General features: G+C 38.5%; 1 protein-coding gene across 1 annotated transcript in view; it reads left to right on the top strand.

The window, feature by feature from the left end:
• Positions 1-3,880: 3,880 nt before the first annotated feature.
• Positions 3,881-23,363, top strand: part of ap1g1 (adaptor related protein complex 1 subunit gamma 1) — a 34,876-nt gene continuing 15,393 nt past the window's right edge. Inside the window, exons 1-7 of the mRNA XM_053513222.1 lie at positions 3,881-3,974; positions 18,112-18,315; positions 18,498-18,622; positions 18,710-18,851; positions 18,938-19,034; positions 21,650-21,726; positions 22,885-22,980. Of these exons, the coding sequence (XP_053369197.1) occupies positions 18,115-18,315; positions 18,498-18,622; positions 18,710-18,851; positions 18,938-19,034; positions 21,650-21,726; positions 22,885-22,980 (738 nt within the window). The 5' untranslated portion in view covers positions 3,881-3,974; positions 18,112-18,114. The remainder of the gene's footprint in view (positions 3,975-18,111; positions 18,316-18,497; positions 18,623-18,709; positions 18,852-18,937; positions 19,035-21,649; positions 21,727-22,884; positions 22,981-23,363) is intronic.

Here is a 23,363-nt window from a genome sequence, read left to right as displayed (position 1 = left end):
TCAACAACCCAATGACATGCAGATAAGTTTAATTGCCGTTCCCAAAATCCCTGTAGTGTGTAAGTGTGTGTGCCCTGTGATGGATCGAGACCCAAGTCTCCTGGGATAGGCTCCACCCCCCTCTGCGTGTCCCTATGCACAGGATAAAGCGGTAGAAACAATGAATGAATGAATATTAGGCATAATGGTTTTGTATTAGATAAGATTATAATTGTGTCGTTATAATTAATTCATTATTTAATTATAATAATTAATATAATAATTATCATTAGGCCAATTATTATAATTGTGTGTATGTTATGTATATGTATTATGTTGTGAACAAACACCAAGAAAAAGAAAAACCTAATACATGTATATATTCAGACCCCTTATTTTAAGCTAACCTAAGGACATACTCTTTTCTCTCTCGTTTTTATTTGTTTTTATTTATTATTTTATTTATTGTATTATTTGCTTATTTTATGCAATGAGGGTGAACTTCTTAAAGTTATTAATTGTTTTATTTGGATTTGAATTTTCTTTTTATAATTATTGCCTGTTTTTATATTGTTACTGTGGCTGCAGCTATTTTAGGATTGACTTTGTTCTGTTAAATGTGATTAAATTTGACATTTAACATTAATTTTAGCAACAATAACATCATCATGATAAAATGAGCAAACTAAGTCACAAATCTACAAACATGTTTCGTTAAACTTCACATACAGTAAATATTTTTTTCTGAGAGATAAAATCTAACTAGTAATAAACTGTAATAAACGCTTCATTCAGTTAGACATCAGGTGTACAATAATACAGCTAAATACTCTTAGAAAATAAAAACACATTATCATCAAAGTGATTTATTTCACGTTTCTTCTGAGCAATCTTTCCATCTAAATGATACACAGTGTGACACACATAGTGACAATAGGTTGGTGCTTCAGCTATAAATTATATTTTGTTATTATATTTAAATATTTAATGTGTTTTTTTTCTAATTCAGCCACTAGAGGGCGCACGGAATCACAGTGTTACAACTAGGTTTATGGTTGAAACCTAACAGTTTTAATCAGATATGATATTTGACTGACAATTAATCAACAAATAATCTAGTCATTCTTACATGGATCTGAATTCAAATAAAATAAAGTTTACAGGTAAATATAATAACTTTCCTCCCACAGGGTAAGCTAACTGGTGTTTCCAAACTGCCCATAGTGTGTGAATGAGTGTGTGTGCTTGTGTGCCCTGCAATGCATAGGCACCCTGTCCATGGTCCAGGGTGTACCCTGGCTAATGGCCCCCCCTGGGGTAGACTCCAGGCCCCCTGCAACCCTGTACGGGTCCTAAAAAAGTTGGAGTTTGTCTAAATGTCACCTTCTGTCTCGATCCTCCGTCATCATCACGTCATCCTTCTGCTTGCATTCACGCTGCACCTTCTCAGAGCCACACCCTCCTTACACGTCAAGTTTGTCAAGGTTTAGACAAAGCACTAAAGACTTTAAACCACTCCAGACACTGTTGTTAAAAAAACTATAAAAGATCTTTTGACATTTAGAAACAATTTGTGATAATCCTCCCTCAGAGTTCAGCGATTATAGCTGCAGAAAAATTAAAGTTGATTTAGGACACGTGGACTTCTGATAAAGAAACAATCCTGCGGCCCCAGAAACCTTCACTTAACTTCAGCTTACGCGTCATAGAAAGTGTTATTAGCAGTTAGTATTACTGTATTTCTAGTAGTGGTGTTAAGGCACATACTTACATGCTACGTCTAATAAATGGAAAATCCTTTTAGTTTGCCGTATATCATTGTTCGCGATTTCGGATCTGACATGAACATAAAGCCATTCTTTTAACTAGAAGTGCAAATAGTAGTGTATATGTACATTAGTGAAAATATTGGCATTGTGCAATTTATAAGGTCACTGCTGTGGAGGTGTGAACATGTTACATCAGTTCATGTGTAACTGTGGTGAACAAAGATTCACTTCTGATGAAGAAGTAAAGACAGCGGTGCATTCACAGCTCGCAGCTCGGCATAAAACATTTTTTAATGAGGCAATACGAAAGCTTGTTGACACACGGACAAAGTGTTTTGGAAAACAAAGAGATTACATAAAGAAATATGGATTTTAAATTTTTTTTTGTACAAGTTTAAAATAGATTCTGCAGCCAAAAGTGTGGATAATTTTTGACTCACTCTCATATGTACGAGAACTTTTTTTTTTTTACAGAATAATAGAGTTGTGAAATGTATTACAGGTCTTATGAGATGTAAGTGGTTTAGGGGTTTAGTGGAGTGGAGTGGAGAGTTTGGCAGGGTGATGATTGTGGGAACGAAGCTGTGTTTGAACCTGCTGATTCTGGTGCGATTCTTCACGTCATTTTATTTCATATTTTCTATTTTTTTGCATTTTGCATCTGTAATGCTTTGCTATTAACCATCTTCCTCACCTTCCCACTTGAAAACCTTGCTGTACTTATCAAGACTAATTAGCATCACATTCATCTCAAAATACAATCAGTTTCATTTCAGTTATTGAAAGTATATTGATATGTAGGTGGTATGCTGACTTTGTGGTTGGCAGCACTGTGGCCTCGCACCTCTAGGGTCGGGGTTTAATTCCCACTTTAGCTCTGGGTGTGTGTGGAGTTTGCATGTTCTCCCCGTGTTTGGCTCCTACAGTCCAAAGACATGCAGAGTAGACTGAGTTCCTAAGATTGCCTGTAGTGTGTGTGTGTGTGTGTGTGTGTGTGTGCCCTGCAATGACTTGGCACTCTGTCCAGTGTGTATGCCATCTCATGTGGCTTCAAGCTTCCTGTGACCCTGTACAGGATGTGTTTTATAGTATTTAAAGAATTTAATCATGAAAACTTTTTATCCTTTCTTTGTAAATTTATATATATATATATATAGACATGTTATAACGGTTGCGGCGGCACAGTGGCTTAATGGTTATCACTGTAGCCTTGCATCTCCAGGGTCTGGGTTTGATTCCCTGCGTGCGTGAAGTTTGCATGTTCTACCCATGCATGTTCTTGGAGGGTTTCCTCTGGGTACTCTGGTTTCCTCCCACAGTCCAAAGATTAGAAAAGATTAGGCTTACTGGCTTTGCCGAATTGCCGATAGTGTGTGAATGAGCATGTTAGTGTATGTGTGTGTGTGTGTGTGGCCTGTGAGGGATTGGCACCCCGTCCAGGGTGCACTACCCCACCTTGTGCCCTATCACTCATGGAATAGGCTCCAGGCCCCCGCGACCCTGTATACAGCATAAAGCGGTATACATGATGAGCTGTTAAACCTTTTGTTAGGAGACAAACTGCACTAAAATGTGCAACCGGATTTAAGATTGTGCAAGCTGATGTGATTTCAACACAAAACGAATTGTTTTTTTATTTTTTTTTATTTTAACTTTATCGAGTCATTGACACACTGTACATTTTTATACAGTTGCCTCAAATCAGAAGAATAAGAAAATAAAGTAAAAAATAAATAAAAGGAGCTTGCTTTGGATCACCTTTAATGAATGACTCTCTAAAGAAGTGCCACAACATGACGGGGTGACGTCATCACTGCCTGCCACGAGGTGAGGCGCAGACCGTAGCACAGCCCCCTAGTGGCGGTGATGTGTAATCTTCCGCGTTTTATGGACACGTAGCGGAATTTTATCGTTTGTCTTTGAGTACTCTATAAAGACACATATAGAAATAATAGTAAAAACTGAAAATAAATCAATTACTAATTATCTGGATAGTGATCGCACTGTGATTATGAGGTTATAAAACAGGTATAGATTCGGGCACGAGACAGGTGGATGTTAGGTCGAAGTTTTCGGCTCGCGCTTTCGGGTGACGTATATCCCTCCGCGCTCGGGGAAGAAGTGCCGACGCTCTCGCCGCCGCCATTTTGAATGTCTGGTCCTTTCCTTCCTCCGCCGCCGCGTAGAGACCGAGATTCCGCCTGATTTCTGGTGTCGTTACGGCTGGTGAGTGCCTTGTTTCGGTGAATAAACCGGGATAAACATGTTAGCTCGTGATTGTGCCTAGTTAGGTGTGGTGAACCGGCTGTTTTTGAAAGGTTCAAGCTGCATAACACCAGGAGGAGCAGGAGGAGGGGGTCGGGAAGTGAAGCAGGCTAGGTCGTTAGCAAGGCAGCTAGCTTAGAATTAGCCTAGCATAGCAGTATAATTTAACCGCATAGTCAATCCTGTGCTGTCATTCAGAGTCTTGCTAGCTCGCTGAGCTTGTTTCATTAGTGCTAAGCTAGTTAGCTAGCTTAGATACATAGAGATAGATAGATACCTAGGGATTTGATAATTCAGGCGTGTCCAGGGCACTTTATGATAATAATAATCCATTTATTTAAATAGTTTACCTAGTTAGGGTGTTGTTGTTACTCCTGAACTAGTTTAAAATTCTATGTTAAACCTTTAAACCCACCCAGGCCTTCTTGGTAGTTAATCCTGCCAGCCAAGTTGTTCTTCATTGCAACTCCATAAAATGGTATATTATTATTTGTCTTTAATTAAGCCTAATTAAATTACATTAAATGAAAGAAAACAAGTGTTTTGTGTTGTTGTCATGAATAAATATACTCTGGTTTGTGCTTTGGATGGTGGTGAAGTCATGGGTCTCTGTGTTGTTGGAGTAGTAGTAGTGTAATAGTTATAATTGATATTATTATTAGCTTTATTATACCTTGTTAAAACTGATGTTAGCAGAGATGTTAGAGAGAAATCAAAGAAAGGTGTGCTTTATTAGTGCTAACCTGCCTCACAACTAGCTAGCTTGGATAGATAGATAGATAGATAGATAGATAGAAGGACGATAGAGATACCTAGGGATGCGATTTACAACAAATGTTAATTTAACAAAATTAATAATAATAATAATAATAATAGTGCATTAATTTTACTAGTTTATCAGGTTAAGGTGTAGTTTTCATTCCTGAACTAGTTTAAATCCTGTGTTAAACCCTTAAACCCACCCAGGCCTTCTTGGTAGTCAGCTGTCCAAGTTGTTCATCATTTGCCGCTCCGTGAAGTGATTTAAAGAAGTGTTTTAATGTGTTGGCATAAATACACACACTCCAGTTTGAGCTCTTTAGAACCTGATGAAGTCATGGGTGGTGTTGGTAGTGTTAGTGTAATAATCATTATTGTCATTACTATTATTATTAGCATTATAAGTTACCTGAACAGAGAGAGAAATGAAAAAAGGATGTAAAGTCGTACTTATAAGTGTTTGTCAGGAGACATATTTAAAGGGGGGGAAAGATACTCAGCCAGAGGAAGCTTTTTTTTCCCCTTTTTTTTTTTTTTAAAAAGGTGATCAGGTTACCTCTCTCTCTCTCTCTCTCTCTCACACACACACACACACTTCAGTTGTATTAGGAGGTTCAGGGAACCTAGTCAGAATAGGAAGTGTGTGACACGGAGAATATATTGCAAAAGAATATCTAGAAAAATTAATCCAACCTGTTTATCCTGCAACAGAGTCCTAAGGTTAAAATTATTTTGACTGCTTCCTTCATTACCCACAATGCTGTTCAATGACCTGTTTGTGGTAGCGCCCTGAGATTCCACCTTGCCTTTATTCCTCTCTGCTTAAATCAAATGATGTTTGGGATCGGCTTTTGAACTGTCAACTAACACTGCTCAGAATGTTGTCATGTTGTATATCGTTAGCAATTCATGTGCCTACTGTTGCATTCTGGGATTTTGAGTCTGAGTGGGAGTGGGTTGAACTAGTTCTTAGTGGAATGCACACAACCTCTAATGTCTTGCAGAAGAATAATCACATGTGCTGGTTTTCATCTCTGACTTGATATAAATTCTTGCTCATTTTGGAAACACCTGCGTCATGTTGTTCCCCCACTGACATGTGGAAGTGGAATTGAATGACAGGAAGTCGTTACAACTTGTTTTTTTTTGTGTGTTTTTTTTCTTAGACGGCTTACACTTTCTACTAATTTGATTACTGGACTTTTATTTTTAAAGCATTTAATGCACTCTTACCCATGAGCCTCCACTGTACACTCTGTATACCCGCTAGCTATTACGCTGTGCTGTACGCACGTTCAGGGGAAGTTAATGTTCAAACGGCTGCTAGATGTTGAACACTCGGTGATGTCGAGTGTGTGGCATGATGAAGGAAGAAAGCTGAAGGTTTTTACGGAACCAAAAACCAACTCACTTTCTTTTGGAGTAAATATCACCAGTGGAACAAAAATGTCTAAGTGTGGAACAAACAACGGGTGTCATTAGGGATTGCTAAATCCATTGAATCCAGAATTCACAAACGGTTTGCCTCTGTCACACAGGATGCTTCAGTGGAACGTTAATGATGATGAAAGCTGGTGGTTGGTAATGAGTAAGGGGTTTTTAGGACATGGTTTTAGAGGTTATGATAGTTGATTAGTCATTCTCGAAAATGCTGGTCACTGATCGGGCATTAGGAACGGCGTATAGTTGATTGTGGTATCGAGTCCAGACTCTTACGCCTGCACCAGAAGGAAAAAAGTCACACCCCAAAAATTTGATAATAGATAACATCACTCAGATGGGGCTTGAAAGGACAAGGTTGGTAAGTCAGTGATGCTTTTCAGCACGTGCAAAATTTGGTACAATGTGGGCGGAGCTAAGAAGTATACCACTGCTCCTTGATTGACTGTCCAGAGCTCCTCCCGTCTCCTCTTTAAAAAAAATTTTTTTTTAATCCTAATCACTATGCGAGTGTCGCGTCCACAGAAGATTCTCAAAATTTCCTGCCACTTTTATGACACGACATAATTAGTCGCTTTCCATCCTTCCACGGTAAATCCTCTTTTAGTTAGCAAAAGAAATTGCACCTCATACCGTTATGAGGATTGGGTTTGTACTCAGGCTTGTTTGTATTTTTAATTTGAATCAAAGTATTGGCTATGCACAAGCTCATATTCCTTGTGACGTCATTCCTCTTTATCATCATTAAATATTCCTGACATGATGTTTATTTAAAAATCTTTTTTTGTTTTTTTATTTCTTCTTTTAAGCCACGATTTAGACACGCACAATATGATGGAGGTGATTCAGGCGTGCTTTTTACGATAACACTTTTGCTATTTCGAATATTGCAAAAAAAAAAAAAAAGTAAAAGAAAAAGCATGTCAGTATTCGGATGTCAAGGTCATGTTTAAAAAAAAAAAACATAAAAATGGGAAATGAATGACAGGAAGTAATGACTCTGTGTCATTTACAACCCAGGGGTTTGTTCGTGGTGTTTGAATGCAGCATAGCGAATATTTGCATCCCACCTCCAGACCAACACATGCCTGCTTTTAGTTTTTTTCCGCTTCTTGATTAGAAAGCCCTTTTGTTTCAAAAACCTCAGACACTCTGAAATGTCAGCTCTCCAGTTACACACACAGTCTATTTCCAAAAAAATATGTTCATAAGACGTGCGCAAAACTTCTCTCAATGTGGACTGACATGTTTCTGATTAATGTCCTCTTCTCTGTTGCTGTGTTACAAGCCTGCAGAGGGAAATATGCTCCGTTTCCTGATTAAAAAAAGGAAGGCCTGTGAAATTGCTGAATGTCTTTTGGAAACGAGTTGTCAGGTGACGTGATGACACTTTAAAAAAAAAAGGGTGTGTCTTATTTAATGGATTGCTTGTCCATTGTGCCTATCCTCGAAATACAATGTAAAGAATTCAAGGCTGCATCCATCTTGGAAGTAGTTATTTCAGGCTAACTCGCCTATTTGTCAACAATAGAGTGAATAAAGCATAACAATGGTTCTAATGTGTGATTGTAATGTCAGTTTGTAAATCGATATTATATTGCCTAGTTAAACAGACCCCAACGTGCAAAAACGCATCATTAACTGTAAGTGCAAGCTTGTTTCTGATTGGTTACAGCATCACGTGCCCAATAGAATTCATCAGGTGTTGATCAGTGATGATTAACCCTGTTCCGTTTTACGCTTATATATTGCACTGTAGGGGGCGCCGTATCAAGTCTGTAATTTGTAGGGACGGGAGTCACCAGGAGTCCAATGATACCTATGTAAATTATTTTGTTACAATTCTAGGCTTAGCAAATAATCCGCTCCAAAGGATGCTGTGCTGCCTGCCAATCTGCGAATAAGTAAAGCGGCACCTGTAGGATAAATTTTTGGATCAGTCAGTTTACCGATACTTTACCAAATTAATTTCACTAACTTCATGTTAGTGCCTGGAATGATAACACAGGCTTTCTAGATAAGTCACTATGTTAACAAATCGTTCACAGACCTAACGCCACACAAACAAACTTGTCATGATAGTCAGTCTTGAAGCACATTTTATTCTTTTATAGTTTCATTTATGAGTCTCGCATCCGTCTCTCATCAGTCTTTCTGATCCTGCCTGTCACTCTGCATCTTTCTTTCTTTTATGCCTCAAGTTCATGATTTGACACGTCAGAGCTAGGGTGTAATAAAAATTTCCAAAAGTTTTTGGCTTAAATAGAAGGGTATAAACACCAAAAAACTGTGAATTAAGGATCGCAAAGTATTTTTGTCCCTGGCAAGTGGTCTCGGTAGGTGTGAGGTTTGCTGGGATTGACAGCTAATCAAAAATAAACCTAGTGTGCATCAAAAAAAAAAAGGGGGGGGGGGGGGAGGAAGTGGTGGGCATATTAATTTAAATACAAAAAAATCTATTTAAAAAAATCTGCAGCATTTCAGCTACATTCACATTCCAAGCCATCAGTTATTCAGATTTAAAAACATTTTTTTAAATAATTTTTTCTAATGTGGACGTATTTGTCCTTTAAAACAGCACACTTGCACATTGGACCATCTGGTTTAAAGTTCATCATGAGTTTGTTCGAGAACTTGCTAGTTACATACATTGAATGCAAGTTTTTTATGTTGTATTTTCTTGCCATTCAAGTCACAACTAGGGCCTCCTTGTGAAAGTAACTCTCATCTGATCTGAAAAACATCAGACTTGTGTGTTCAGACAGCTGAGGAAAAAAATCAGGTTTTTCTAAAAAAAAAAAAAAAAAAAAAATTAGATTTGCCTCATTGCTTGCTGCTAATGTCAACGTAGCCTTATACTGCTTTGCCTACTCCCGCGTGTGTAATCGCATAACTCCTCCCCCTCCTGTATGCAACATGGAAGTAAGGAGAAGTCTTACCTCAGGAAAAGAGAGGAAAAAAAACAGTCCTGCTTTGATAATTGAACATGTGTACAGTATAAACTTTGTACAGAATTGATATCAACTGTTCGATTTGATATTGATATGAGGTCGTATCGCTCCGCACTAGCGATTTGCTGGTTGGCTTTAATTAAAGTTCTCTCCAGGGTTTCCTCAGTGCAGTATGTCTTTCCAGGATTCCTCTGGGAGTCTTTTGTTGTGTATATATATTTTTTTTCTGTCACTCGGTTGCTAGGATCTTCCTCCCCTTCCTTGCTTTCTTTTTTCCCCCCTCTCACCTTAGACTGGTTGGTTAATCCTATTGAGGAATGAGAAAGGAACTAAGCTCAGGTGAATGGGAGGGTGGGTTGTGCTGTTCATTGGTTAATATAAAGAAAGTTTAAATGTGAATAATTAAGTGATGTCAATTTCTGTCACAATCTGTCTCATGTAAAACGTTTTGTATTTGGTGTGGGTGGTTTCGCAGCAAGTGTGCTGCGAGTGTAAGACTTTGTACACTTAAGCAGGAGGTCGTCCTTATCATTTTCAGCCACCAGTCGTCACCTAAATCCACCTTTTGTGTTCTCTCGCATTGCTGTTTTTTGTTGTTTTTTTCTAATTAAAATCAGATCAAGTGGTGGCAAGGTTACTACATGCACAGAGGTGTTACTAAAAACTCTGGACTCTGGAGAAGTTCACATCTCATTTAGATTAAAAAAATATATTATTAAATTTAAAGTCTTCAGAGAAAGCCGCTTAGCAAATCGGACACGCAATGCAAGGGTGCGGCCGTTTGAGTTACCGGCTTACGATAACGCCGTGGTAGTAAACGTTAAATAATTTCTAAGCAACTCATTCATTAGGGGAAGTCAGTGTATACACATCTCACTCTCTCTCACTCCCTCAGACTTTTCCGGAATGCACTTAATCAGTAATCTGAATTCTTTGGAGTCAGATGTTCTTGGTAGCATCCCCCCCCCCCACGTGTCATGTCAGGTGTTCATGCTGTAAAGAGTTAATCATTCATCCATCGTGTAGTTGCTCAGTGTTAAAAAATGTCTAAGAACAGGTTTATTTCTTTAATGTTTATATAAACATGTTTATCTATTAGTCCTGATTAAACCAATTCAATTTAACTGAGCAGATAACTGACCAGATTTTTCCTTTTTTAAATTATGGATGTCCTTTGACCTGGACCTGCCTCATACCACAGAGATTAAAGAGGTTTGAGAACATTTTTTGTTAGAAAGCATATTGGCAACACTACAGGAATTTTAAATAATCCACTTATGTGCGTTTCCTCTCAGATGACGGGCCAGATTAGCACTTGCTATGACAAATGGGGAAAGGGAAAAAAGTTACCTTTTACTGCTTATTCATTTAAGAGGTAGATATGTCTTAAATATATACAGTGGAACCTTGGATTACGAGCATAATTCGTTCCAGAAGTGGGCTCTTATTCCAAAACACTCATAAACCAAACTTAATTTTCCATAATAAATTATTCATTCAACAGCCCAAAATAAAAATAAGTTTTTCCAATTTTCTCCCTAATTTAGTGTGGCCAATTCCTCCACGTTACTAGGGGGCTCCCACATTAAAGCTACTACTAGCACCCAGCCGGGAGGGCCGAAGATTATCCCGTGTTTCCTCCGAACCGTGTGACGCCAGCTAACCGCATCTTTTCGAACTGCTTGCTCACGCACCATTAGGGGCGGAGTAGCACACTCGGAGGAAAGCGCTAGCCGCTCCTTCCGCATGCGCAAGCTCATAGACACCCCTGATTGGCTGTAGAGCCATGATTAATGTGGGAGCGCGAGTACCTCTCATCCCTCCCCCCTGAGAGAGCCCGGCCAATACTTCCATACTAACGGAATCACTGCTGTAAAAAAAAAAAAACAAATTTAACCGGCACTTTCGCGACAGAATCGCGACAGAGGTTCCACTGTATACGGATAGATCTGGTTATCCATACACCTAATTCCAGGCAAAGGGGGGAAAAAAAGCTTAGTTTGTACTATATGCAGTATAAATTTAAAAGATACCACCTTGGTTTAGCTCGGTGTGACGACAGAACCTTTATTTAAGTCTCACTTAATCATTGGAACACATTTTTGAGGGTTCTAGAATTTGGCCCCAATGACTTGCATTGTAATTGCATTTAGGGTGCGGAGACGAAAAGTTTTTAGCAGCAGAGACCTGTGGTCATGTACTTATATGCTCCTCAGTTTAGACTTAAGGCAGTATTAATATCTTGTTGCTTTTTTAGAGTTTGTGCTGTTTGTGCCACCTACTGGATGATACTGCCACCTACTGGACTGGAGTGTGGAGCACATGATAACAGGACATGGCCTTATACGAGATGTGGCATCTAAACAAACGACAACACAAGTTACATAGTGTTTCCCAAAGTGTATTAGAATTGAAACGACAGTCTAAATCTGATTCACCCCTTTAGTAGATTGAATCTTTGTGCCTTGAAAGAAGCATGTGTTTATCATCAGCTTGTCCGATAGATTGGTGTGAAACTAGTGTAGTAGACAGCTTGTGGTTATTAGTTTGCCATTTAGATTAAAAAAAAAAAATTGTAATGGTAAAAGTTGACAATTTCTTTCCTTCCTAAGTTACCGTGACGAGCCGTTATAGCTAGCTCTTGGAACGATAAGCTTTCTTTAGTTGAACAGTTGATCCAAAAAAAAACATGATTGTGCAGTCTCTTAGAGAAGTCCGCTAACCCGAGATGATTCTTGACTCAGATTTAAAATATTCGCTGAACTGCAGACAGATGATACAATAATTTTTCATGATCCATGTGTTCACTTCGGTCATTCTGGCTGGCGCACTTCTTCTAGACCAAGGGTGAACAATTGATAACCTCAAGGTTACTGAAATTTTTTTTAATTGTTTCCTCCAGCATCCGAGCATCAAAACGTTTCCTGTCATTTCTTGTATAAGCATTGCTTACAGGTTGTTGTGTGATCGAGACAGCTTTTGATTTTTCCTACAGAAATCATTACACCTCGGTGTCACCTTTTCTCTGCGGCATGAAGAAGTCTTAGATGATGAGCGATGCGTGACGTACGAGAGATGCTAACGATTTGCATGAGTTTTCTTCTCCAGCATCGGTTAAGCGATGCTGCTTTTTTCTGAGAGGCAGCACGATGCGAAAACGTCTTTTGTTCAGCGAGTAATCACAGTAGTTTTCCCCTCTCCAGCTGTAGCAGCTTAATTACGTGCTGCGTGCTCGCAGAAAGAGTGCAGAGTTTATCTCCGACGACAAGCCGTGAAAAGCTCGCATGGACGTAGGCGGCGGGAACAAACTCCTAGGTTTTAAACTTTTGGCACCTCCGTGGGATCTTGAAGAAGACACCTTTCTAGGCATGGAGGGGCTTAGATTAGATTAAATCTCACAGCCGTTGTGATCAAGGTCATTCCAGGTCAAAGTAATGTTGTTTTTTTAAAGTCCCAAGAAGTCTGGAGATCTAAAAATTTTATATAATTTATATCATCAGTTACATTTTGATGCTTTTGAAAAGCTAGAAAAGTGTCTATTACATGCCTGATCAGAACAGCGGGTGGGCGTGTCCGATCAGGATGATCGAAAGGGAATCGCCATGGTAACTTGCAGACAGTTGTAAGTAGGGCTGAAACGATTCCTTGAGTAATTCGATTACAAAAAATGGTCGCGGCAAAACTTTCTGCGTCGAAGCTTCTTTTAATAAATTTTAGAAGCTTGCGTTATGTTTTTGGGCAATTATTTGTTTGGCGTGACACAGTGCGCTTCCTAATGCAAGCCCTGCCAGTAAACACCAACGAAGAAAAAGCGCTTACATCACCCACAAAGCGGAAGGAGACGCAAACAGTTAACTGTGTATTGATTTGAAAGAGCGTTCTGTTGCAGGCTACGAAATAGAAGGGAGCGATAAAAATATCAGTGAGCCAAGAGAAGAATAAACCAGCAAGAGAAAACAACAGGAATTGTCAGTAAAGGCTTATGTTATGCCTGAGCTGTAGATTTTAAAACTTTCAGTTCTAAAAGTTAAGTTGCACAACTTAGTGTTTTTGTATAATTATTTATTTTAATGTGTGCCTTAGTTTTTTTGGTACTTGGTCATTTGAAATGCCTTTTTTAGTTTTTGCATCTAAGAAAAGGCTTTAAAATAAGAATGTATGGCACTGTAATGCACTTAATTAATCTCAGTCAACTTTTAAGTTATTCATTGTATTGTGAATAATAACAATGTTTATTTTTAAATGCTGTATGCATATTCAATAAAATTTTATTTACGTAGTGCTTTTAGCAATGTTCATTGTCTCGAAGGAGCTTCACAAAAATTTATGCAAGTGTATATGTGTGAGAAAAGTGTCTAGATAATAATGAGAAAAGGAACAAGGAAAAACGACAAAAGGAAGAAACCTTGAGAGGAACCAGACTCAACAGGGAACCCATCCTCATCTGGGTGATAACGGATAGAAATTATATAACATCATGTGTGTTATGCAGGTGAAAGTTCAATATAACAGAAGTTATTTAAATTAACATGAAGTCCAGTTCAGCACATGGATGAATTATGTGTATGCCAGATTAAAGAGCTGCGTCTACAGTAGAGTCTACTGTGTCTGAGTCCCGAACACTGTCTCGAAGACTATTCATAAGCTTTGGAGCTAAATATGAAAAGGCTCCACCCCCTTTTGTAGAATTTGATATTCTGTGAACTACCAGAAGTCCAGAATTTTGTGATCTTAAGGAACGTAGTGGATTGTAGCGTATGAGAAGACTGGTTAGGTATGTGGGAGCTAAACCATTTAAAGTCTCGTATGTAAGTAATACTATTTTGTAATTAATTCTAACTGAACAGGTAGCCAGTGCAGGAACGATGATATTGGGGTTATATGATCATATTTTCTGGATCTAGTGAGAACCCTGGCGGCTGCATTTGGGACTAACTGTAGATTGTTTATTGAGGATGCAGGACAACCACCTAGTAATGCATTACAATAGTCCAGTCTGGAGGTCATGATTGCATGAAGCAGCTTTTCTGCATCAGATACGGATAAGATGCTCCTAAGCTTGGCAATATTTCCAAGGTGGAAAAAGGCTGTTTTTGTGATATTGGAGATATTATTTTTAAAGGACAAGTTACTGTCTAATATTACACCCAGGTCTTTCACTGTTGAGCTGGTAGTAACAGTACTTCCTTCTAAATGCAAGCTGAATTGTGAAAGCTGTTGAGTGCTGGTTTTTGGACCAATAGGTAATATCTCTGAATATCTTATCTGAATTTAGTAAAAGAAGGTTATCGGTCATCCAATCTTTTATATCTTGGACACACTTGGTTAGTCTAGACAACTTGGGTATTTCGTCTGGTTTTGTTGAGATGTATAACTGGGTATCATCAGCATAACAGTGGAAACTAATTCCTTGTCTTTTAATGATGTTACCCAAGGGAAGCATGTATATCCTAAAAAAATTAGAAGTAGATTTTACTAAAAAGAAAATTAATTAATCTTTGTTTCTTTTATATCTTTTACATTGCTGTTTTAATTAAGCAAAAGTCCTTTTTTTTATTAATCGATTGCATTTTTGCTAACTAGAATATATATCGATAGCTACAGCCCTAGTTGTAAGCGATTTGAAATTTGATATTAATCCACAGTGACGTAAATAAACTTCAGATAAAGAGAAAAAAAAGTCCTTCCTTAACACACAAACCCTTTTTTGGAAAGTCTGTGAGTTCTTATCTTCGAGTTCAGCATATGATGTCATGTGGTGGGGCCAGGGGTAGCTCAGTGGTTAAGGCATTGGACTGGGAAGATCCCAGGTTCAAACCTCACAACCACCAAGGTTCCACTGTTGGGCCCTTGAGCAAGGCCCCTAACCCACAACTGCTCAGATGTATAATAAGATAAAAATCTAAATCGCTCTGGATAAGAGCGTCTGCCAAATGCTTAAATGTCATCAAAATGGCCACCCAGGCTGTTAACAGTAAATACAATATGATCTCGCTTTACAGCCTAGTTGAACCTGTTCCACCTGGACCATACAGTCGATGATATTGGAACGCCGTAAAATGAGGAAGAGAGAGAGGGGATTTGTTTTTGTTATTGGTAGTAGTACTAATCGTGCAGTCTGAATCTAAAGTTTTTGCATAAAATAGAAAACTTGCATCTTCTGCAATTGCCAGATGAGTGCAGTACCACCACCTATTGGACTGGAGTGTGGAGCGGAAAATTGGCCGAAAAGATTGTCACCTTTAAACACCTTTTGCAGCAGTTCTGTGTTTTTTTTATATATACTTTAAGTAGTTTTAAATTTCATACGGAAAAACTTGTACTGCTGTTGTTTCGAAGCGAAAATCGCAACTCTCAAAAGTCGACCAGGATTTAAGGCTCAAGTCTGTTATATTTGATATTCACAAATAGGTTTTCCCATATGTTCTGATTCTTGAGCCGGATGGCGTAAATGGAGATGAACATCCTGGAGTTCGACAACGGTACTTGACGCGGTAAAAAGGATTCATATAACTAATAATACAATCTGAGCCAAAAGAAGTTCACAGATTCGGCATATGCTGATCCATTGAGTCAACGCTGCATTGTATAAAAAAAAAAATTAAAAAAAATTCCTGCTCCTCTTGCATGACGTCGGCTTAAACACGCTGATTCTAGACTTTTAGGATGTTTACCATCCTCTCCAGCCTTCTGTGTCCTCCTTTCTCTTATTTATATTTAGAGTTCTGTATAGACCCCTGAGCATTGCATTCCGTATTCGTCCCTGATCAGGGGTTCACCCACATGCATGCATGTGCACATACTGTTTATAGTACAGTATGGTGAGTGATGTTGAACTCGTGCTCGTCTCTGCACAGGAGGTTCATACGGAGACGAAGCAGGTCATTGATGTCATTCAGGCTTCCAGCCGAGTGTGGAGTGTAATCTTAGCGCTGCTCGTGTGCTCGTTTAATTTTTAATCAGACTCCAGTGCACTGAAACCTTAGCGCTTGGCTTTGAAGGTTTGTGAAGAGGGAATGGAATTTCACATGTCGATTCGTTGCTAACAATGTGTCGTGTCATACTTAATACAACAAAGAAAGTCAGATTCCTCTTCCTGTTTTCCTTAATGGATAGACTTTTGTACATTATTATTTTTATAATTGTACTATATAATGTCTATTTTCATCCAGCTTGATGGCCTGACCACGCCCCTTCTCTTTCTTCTCTTGTTCATTAATCACATCTGTTGCTCAATACCTCCCTAGTTTCCAGTGAACACATCCTACGGTTATAAGCACGGCGCTGCAGCTTCTATTTTACTCCCAAGTCTAAAAGGTGCATCATTGTGGTCAGATACAAGTGTACAGAATAGACAGATTGGATTTTTACAGAGTTTATGGTTCGCGCAGGTGATTTATTGCCTGTATTAAGCTTTTGTACCTTAAAGCTAAATATTTATAAGCATCGACCTTGTCAGATATAGACGCAGTTTATTATTTTTTTTGTTTTGTCTCCTAAATAGATCACTGTCACCCGTGTCACTGATGCTGGAGAAGACAAGGGCGTGGCCCATACATACATAATGTGCGAGAGCATATAACTCGGTTATTTTTATAATTACCGGAAGTTGTTGTTTGTCTCTTATAGCTCGATTTCTGTAAACTCCCTGTCAACCACAAGAAAAAAAATTCTCTTGTAGATCTCCAATTAAGAGCGATGACCCGCTTTCTGGGAAACCTGAAAAACCGGCAGCAATTTAATTTTTAATATCGTGGTTAAAATAAAAGTTAAAACTCTGTAGTCCCGCAACCATCGGTCTACCCGGTATTGCACCTAGCAGAGCGAGTGACCGCACTATTGTGAAATGTTGATGAGCAACAGTATGGGGGGGGGGGGAAACGACTAAAGGGATATTTTTACACAAGTGCAACAAGGGATATGAACTGACGTACCAAATTTGCAAGACGGCGTTTCCCACAGGTCTGAAATTGCGGTGGTAGCCATCGGAGCAGGCCGGCATTTAACCGCCAGCGCAGAAGTGGTCTACTACACACAACAAACAACACATATGCATGACCTTTAACATGATATTTTGATTTAGTTGATATTCCTATTAATTTCACATTTCAGAGATCTGACCTACTAACCCTCCCTGTGAAAAGTAAGACTAAGTAAAAAAAAAAATAATAATAATTAAACACTCTTTAGTGTACAAACATGTCAAACATGTGCACGTAGCCCTTAAACAGATTTTTTTTCATCTTTTTTTTCCTTCTTTTTCTTGTCAGCTGCAGCCGGCTGGTGTCACTCGTGTACAGGAGCACTGGCGCAAGAGAATCACGAGAATGACTCCCGGTCCGATTTTTTACAAGCTGGGCAAATAGACTTGGCAAAAATACTGCATGTGTGGGAGAACACCTGCGGTATGCCAAAAGCGCTGGCGGCAAAAGCGGCACCAAATAACGAGTAGAATAATAGTTATTTATGATATGACTGTGCATGCAAAGTGTGCAAACACCCTAGCAAAATAATGGCTGTAACTAACCTTTGAATAACCTAAAAACTAGTGTTTTATTTTTTTCTTGTGATTAAGTTTTTTTTTTGTGAAATGACCAACACATAGTTTCACTTAATGTAAGCCAGAGTTAATGTATAGAGAGTGAAGTGTTAATGTATGAGGACATGAAGAAGCGTTATAGAAAGGTGTTTTGCCGCTCTTAATTCATTAAGGTTAGCAAAACAGGTCGCTATGTTCATCACATGCTGGAAGATCATTTCATCAAGTCATTACATTCGATAGCTATTATGATAGGTTCCTGGTTAGAATAGAGCTTGTGTGGCCCCAACACGTCTTTTAACGGATTTGCACCCGTCCTTGATGTTGCACTTTAAAGCTTGAATTTCTTTGCAGCTATAGTCTGTGTATAAATGCTGAACTTTTCCCACTGTTATGCGTCTGATTGCAGAGGATGCCAGCTCCGATCAGACTGAGGGAGCTGATCCGGACCATCCGGACGGCTCGGACCCAGGCCGAGGAGCGAGAGATGATCCAGAAAGAATGTGCAGCGATTAGATCATCCTTCAGAGAAGAAGACAACACTTACCGCTGTAGAAACGTGGCGAAGCTGCTGTATATGCACATGTTGGGGTATCCGGCACATTTCGGGCAGGTAAAGTAAAAAATAAAATAAAAATCTAATCTTTAAAACCGTTAACTGATAATACATTTTATTAGTTGCTTTTGATATGTTTATGTATGACAATTGTTCAATAAAAAATAATTGTTAAATGATCTTTATCGCTACATGGCTTAGAACGTCTGAATGTTGCAAAAGGTTTTTCACTTTTCCAGCTGGAATGTCTGAAGCTGATTGCGTCACAGAAGTTCACTGACAAGAGAATAGGATACCTGGGGGCCATGCTGCTGCTGGATGAGAGGCAGGACGTCCATTTACTAATGACCAACTGCATTAAGAAGTAAGCGACAGACAGGAAGTGAACCGCACGCCGCGTCCGCGCTCTTTGTCTGACCGTTTTTTAAACCTGTTTTTAATCTGTTTGCAGCGATCTAAATCATAGTACACAGTACGTCCAGGGACTGGCCTTATGCACTCTCGGCTGTATGGGTTCATCAGAAATGTGTCGTGACCTGGCGGGGGAAGTGGAGAAGCTCCTCAAAACGTCAAATTCCTACTTGAGGAAAAAGGTAACATTTTAAACCTTGTCACTGTTTCATGTGGACTCGATCAGGATTGTTATTTGGATTTAAACGAGACACTTCGCTTTACGCAGGCAGCACTATGCGCGGTTCACGTCATACGGAAGGTTCCAGAGCTTATGGAGATGTTTCTACCGGCAACGAAGAACCTGCTGAGCGAGAAGAATCACGGTAAGAAACGTTTAATAGCGTGCATTTTGGTTTTATTTTATTATTGTTTATTTAGTTTAAACTTAAGGTTTTTTTTTCCCCATTATTATATGACCAATGCAGAATAGTCTTTGTTAGTGACAGCCCGAGTAGTAACTGGTGGAATGGACCTTTCCCTCGTGTTTGGCACACATTTATTAATTGGTAAATTTAGTACAGTTTTATTTGTATGTCCACATTGGTATTTTTGCTGAAACTTTCCTGTACTCACGAATTCTATGTTTGTTCACCTTAAGCGTTCTCTTGTGTGCTCAGTTCGTGCCTGTCAGGGTTGCCAGATCACACAATCCCGCATGGGCAGTTGCTCAGTTTCTCAATGCAGCTCTAAAGTACTAGAACTCATACTATTATTTATATATGATTCGCAGTATTAGTTTCACTAAAACTAATCTTTATTCATGTATCAATTACCAAAGACAGAGAAAATGTATTAGCATTAAATTTACTTTGTTTTGTGGGAGATCAGTGAAACAAAAAAGGTTAATCATAATCATTTAACCATTTTAATTGATGAAATTAAGTATTAATTATTTATTTCATGAGCATCTTGGACATCTGAGACATGTTTACATTTAAATCCATCAAAACCTATATTAAGATCACAACATTTGATTAACACAGGAGACTAAAATCATTTAAGAATATTAACTTTGATTAGTTTTGATTTTTTTTGTGTGTACAATCACAAATATTGTTAGTAATTTCAAACTTAAATACCAAATTGATATTTTTTGTCATTTATTTGAAACACATTTTCGAGGCCAACCTGCAGTACCTTTTTGACAATTAGCTGTGTGTAGCAGTGCTTGTTAACGGTTCATTAGATTAGATTACTGCTTTTTATTTCTTTATAACAGTTAGTCGTTAAAATTATTAAGGAAATGATGAAAGCTCCACTCCCGGGATTCACCATGTATTTTGCAACTTATTTATACAAGTAAGTAAAAAAATATCTTCTCCTGCAATTGTTTAATCCCCAGGCAACAATTATTAACCATGTAGGCGTGTCAGATTGCATCATGATTGACAGCATTGTCTCTTTGGTAACGTGTGAGGCGGTAGTGCTTGAAATGTATGTAGGTAGAAAAGAATGTTGTCTCCATTGTGTGTGTTTGTTTATTTATATTATTATTGATTTATTTTTTATTTTTTTTATTTAGTTGCAGTCATGTCAGAGCCAGGTAGTTAGTGTTTGTTTTATTTATAGAGATTGTTTCTAAATACACTTTACCTCAAAGTCTGGTTCATTTGGATTAGTAAGAACACAATCGTTCCACACTTAGGGACCCTGAGCAAGTCTGCTTGGACTCGGGAACAAATCAGTCGTGCCTGATATGTCGAGTGTTCTTAAGTTGGTGCCAGAATGTGTGTATGTGTATAATATACACTCACCTCAAGGATTATTAGGAACACCTGTTCAATTTCTCATTAAGGCAATTATCTAATCAATCAATCACATAGCAGTTGCTTCAATGCATTTAGGGGTGTGGTCCTGGTCAAGACAATCTCCTGAACTCCAAACTGAATGTCAGAATGGGAAAGAAAGGTGATTTAAGCAAATTTGAGCGTGGCATGGTTGTTGGTGCCACACGGGCCGCTCTGAGTATTTCACAATCTGCTCAGTTACTGGGATTTTCATGCACAACCATTTCTAGGGTTTACAAAGAATGGTGTGAAAAGGGAAAAACATCCAGTATGCGGCAGTCCTGTGGGTGAAAAAATGCCTTGTTGATGCTAGAGGTCAGAGGAGAATGGGCCGACTGATTCAAGCTAATAGAAGAGCAACTTTGACTCAAATAACCACTCGTTACAACCGAGGTAGGCTGCAAAGCATTTGTGAAGCCACAACACGCACAACCTTGAGGCGGATAGGCTACAACAGCAGAAGACCCCACCAGGTACCACTCATCTCCACTACAAATAGGAAAAAGAGGCTACAATTTGCACAAGCTCACCAAAATTGGACAGTTGAAAAAATGTTGCCTGGTCTGTTAAGTCTCAATTTCTGTTAAGACATTCAAATGGTAGAGCCAGAATTTGGTGTAAACAGAATGAGAACATGGATCCATCATGCCTTGTTCCCACTGTGCAGGGTGGTGGTGGTGGTGTAATGGTGTGGGGGATGTTTTCTTGGCACACTTTGGGCCCCTTAGTGCCTCTGATGGCTTATTTCAGCAGGATAATGCATTATGTCACAAAATGGCCCCCACAGTCACCAGATCTCAACCCAATAGAGCATCTTTGGGATGTGGTGGAACGGGAGCTTCGTGCCCTGGATGTGCATCCCACAAATCTCCATCAACTGCAAGATGCTATCCTATCAATATGGGCCAACATTTCTAAAGAATGCGTTCAGCACCTTTTTGAATCAATACCACGTAGAATTAAGGCAGTTCTGAAGGCGAAAGGGGGTCAAACACTGTATTAGTATGGTGTTCCTAATAATCCTTTAGGTGTGTTTGTATATATATAAATAAAAAGGCACAAAATTAAGTTTTTATTTTTATCAAAGCCAAAGATTATATTTTTGTAAAAAGAAAAAATGTAAACAATTTTTTGTTTTGTCTTATGGTCAGGTGTTCTCCACACGTCTGTCGTTTTACTCACCGAGATGTGCGAACGAAGTCCCGATATGCTCACTCACTTCAGAAAGGTAGGTCTTTATCCTCTTCTTCTGGGTTTTAACAAATAACTGGAATGATCGGCTCATTTTATTTATTTATTTATTTATTATACTTTTTTTTTCTTTTTTTACGCTCGTCGTTATAGGAACTTTTTTTTTTCCTCTTGATTCTTGCTCTGCATTAATTGATGTGTATATATATTTACTCGACAGAGCGCTGGTTCCTTTATAGGGCGTCTTTTTTTTCTTTTCTTTTTTTTTTCTCGGTGTACCTACTACTCTTCTGCCTCACCGGCACGGCCCGCCCCTCTCTATCTCTATCTCTCTCTCTCTATCTCTCTCTATTTATATCTCTCTCATTACTCATGATCGTAACATTTATTTATTTATTTTTAAGCTCTTCTTTGAAAGTTAACGCTCTCTTCCAGTTCCCCGACCCTAACATCTCCTTCATATTTTTCTGTCATTTGTCTTCGTTACAATTCCTGCATTGTGTTAGAATGAGAAGGTAAGACGACGTTCTGGTTTCATAGCTGGTGCATGCTCTTAAAGAATCTCACTTCACTTGTGCTCACTGTAGATGTAGTGCACTATGATTGATTTTTTATTATTTATTATTTTTTTTAATAGTTTTGTTTTGGTTTTATTTTAAATGCGTTCTCCTTGTCGTCTTTCCCGTTATTTATGATTTTGGTCTTGAATGTCATCACAGAGCTGTGTATAATCCGTGGTCCAGTGTTCCACCATTTAGACTAATAAATAACGGTCATTCATTCAGTTATTTGTCCTTGAGCACAAATTTTAAATTAATCTTTTATTTTTTTTTATCAAAAACTAATCCTTGGATTTAAATATAAACCCACCGCTAATTTTTGCTGTTCATTCAGACCAGGTAAGTTTCGTAGTAATACTTGTTGATTCTGTAATCATGACCGATGCATTCATTCGACCCGCTTCTAACCGAATGTGCTGAGAAAATCAGATTATTCCAAGATGATTTTTTCACCTTCATTGTGTTTATGGTTGCTCCTCCCCACCCCACCCCCTCTTGTTGTTCTTTTTTTTTTTTTTTTTTTTTTTTGTCTTTATGTATAATTTATTTACAAACCCTGTACTTATAGCCTTTCAGTCTGTTATTTGTGCATTTTGTCGGTTTATTGTTTTCCCACCTGGCGTTTTATTTTCTAGCTGGTTCCCCAACTAGTGCGAATCCTGAAGAACCTCATCATGTCCGGATACTCTCCTGAGCACGACGTGTCTGGGATCAGCGATCCTTTCCTGCAGGTAAGCCCCACCCTCTTTTCTTTCTGGCTTTTACCCACTCCCTGAGCCAGGGCATAACAAAAGTCGATCGATATTGCTTTGTAAAGTACGTCATGCTTTTATTACACTCCAGTGTCACATTTTGGAAAAGTACCTTTTTTTTTTTTTTGAGACAGTATTACAATAGTATGTGGCTTAAAAAAAAAAAAAAATGTGTATATATATATATATATATATATATATATATATAATATATATATATATATATATATATATATATAAGTATTCATGATTAAATCTGTTCACGTTGTGTGTGGCAAGCAAAGGGAAAGTGTACCTGCAGAGCCACATCTGTTCTGGGATGTAGCACAGCGATTGGAGATTATTCAAGCCGGATGAAAAGC

The sequence above is a fragment of the Clarias gariepinus genome, chromosome 15 (assembly GCF_024256425.1).
Source record: "Clarias gariepinus isolate MV-2021 ecotype Netherlands chromosome 15, CGAR_prim_01v2, whole genome shotgun sequence".
In the NCBI taxonomy this organism is placed as follows: Eukaryota; Metazoa; Chordata; class Actinopteri; order Siluriformes; family Clariidae; genus Clarias; species Clarias gariepinus.
This window is presented reverse-complemented; position numbering and strand designations above follow the sequence as displayed.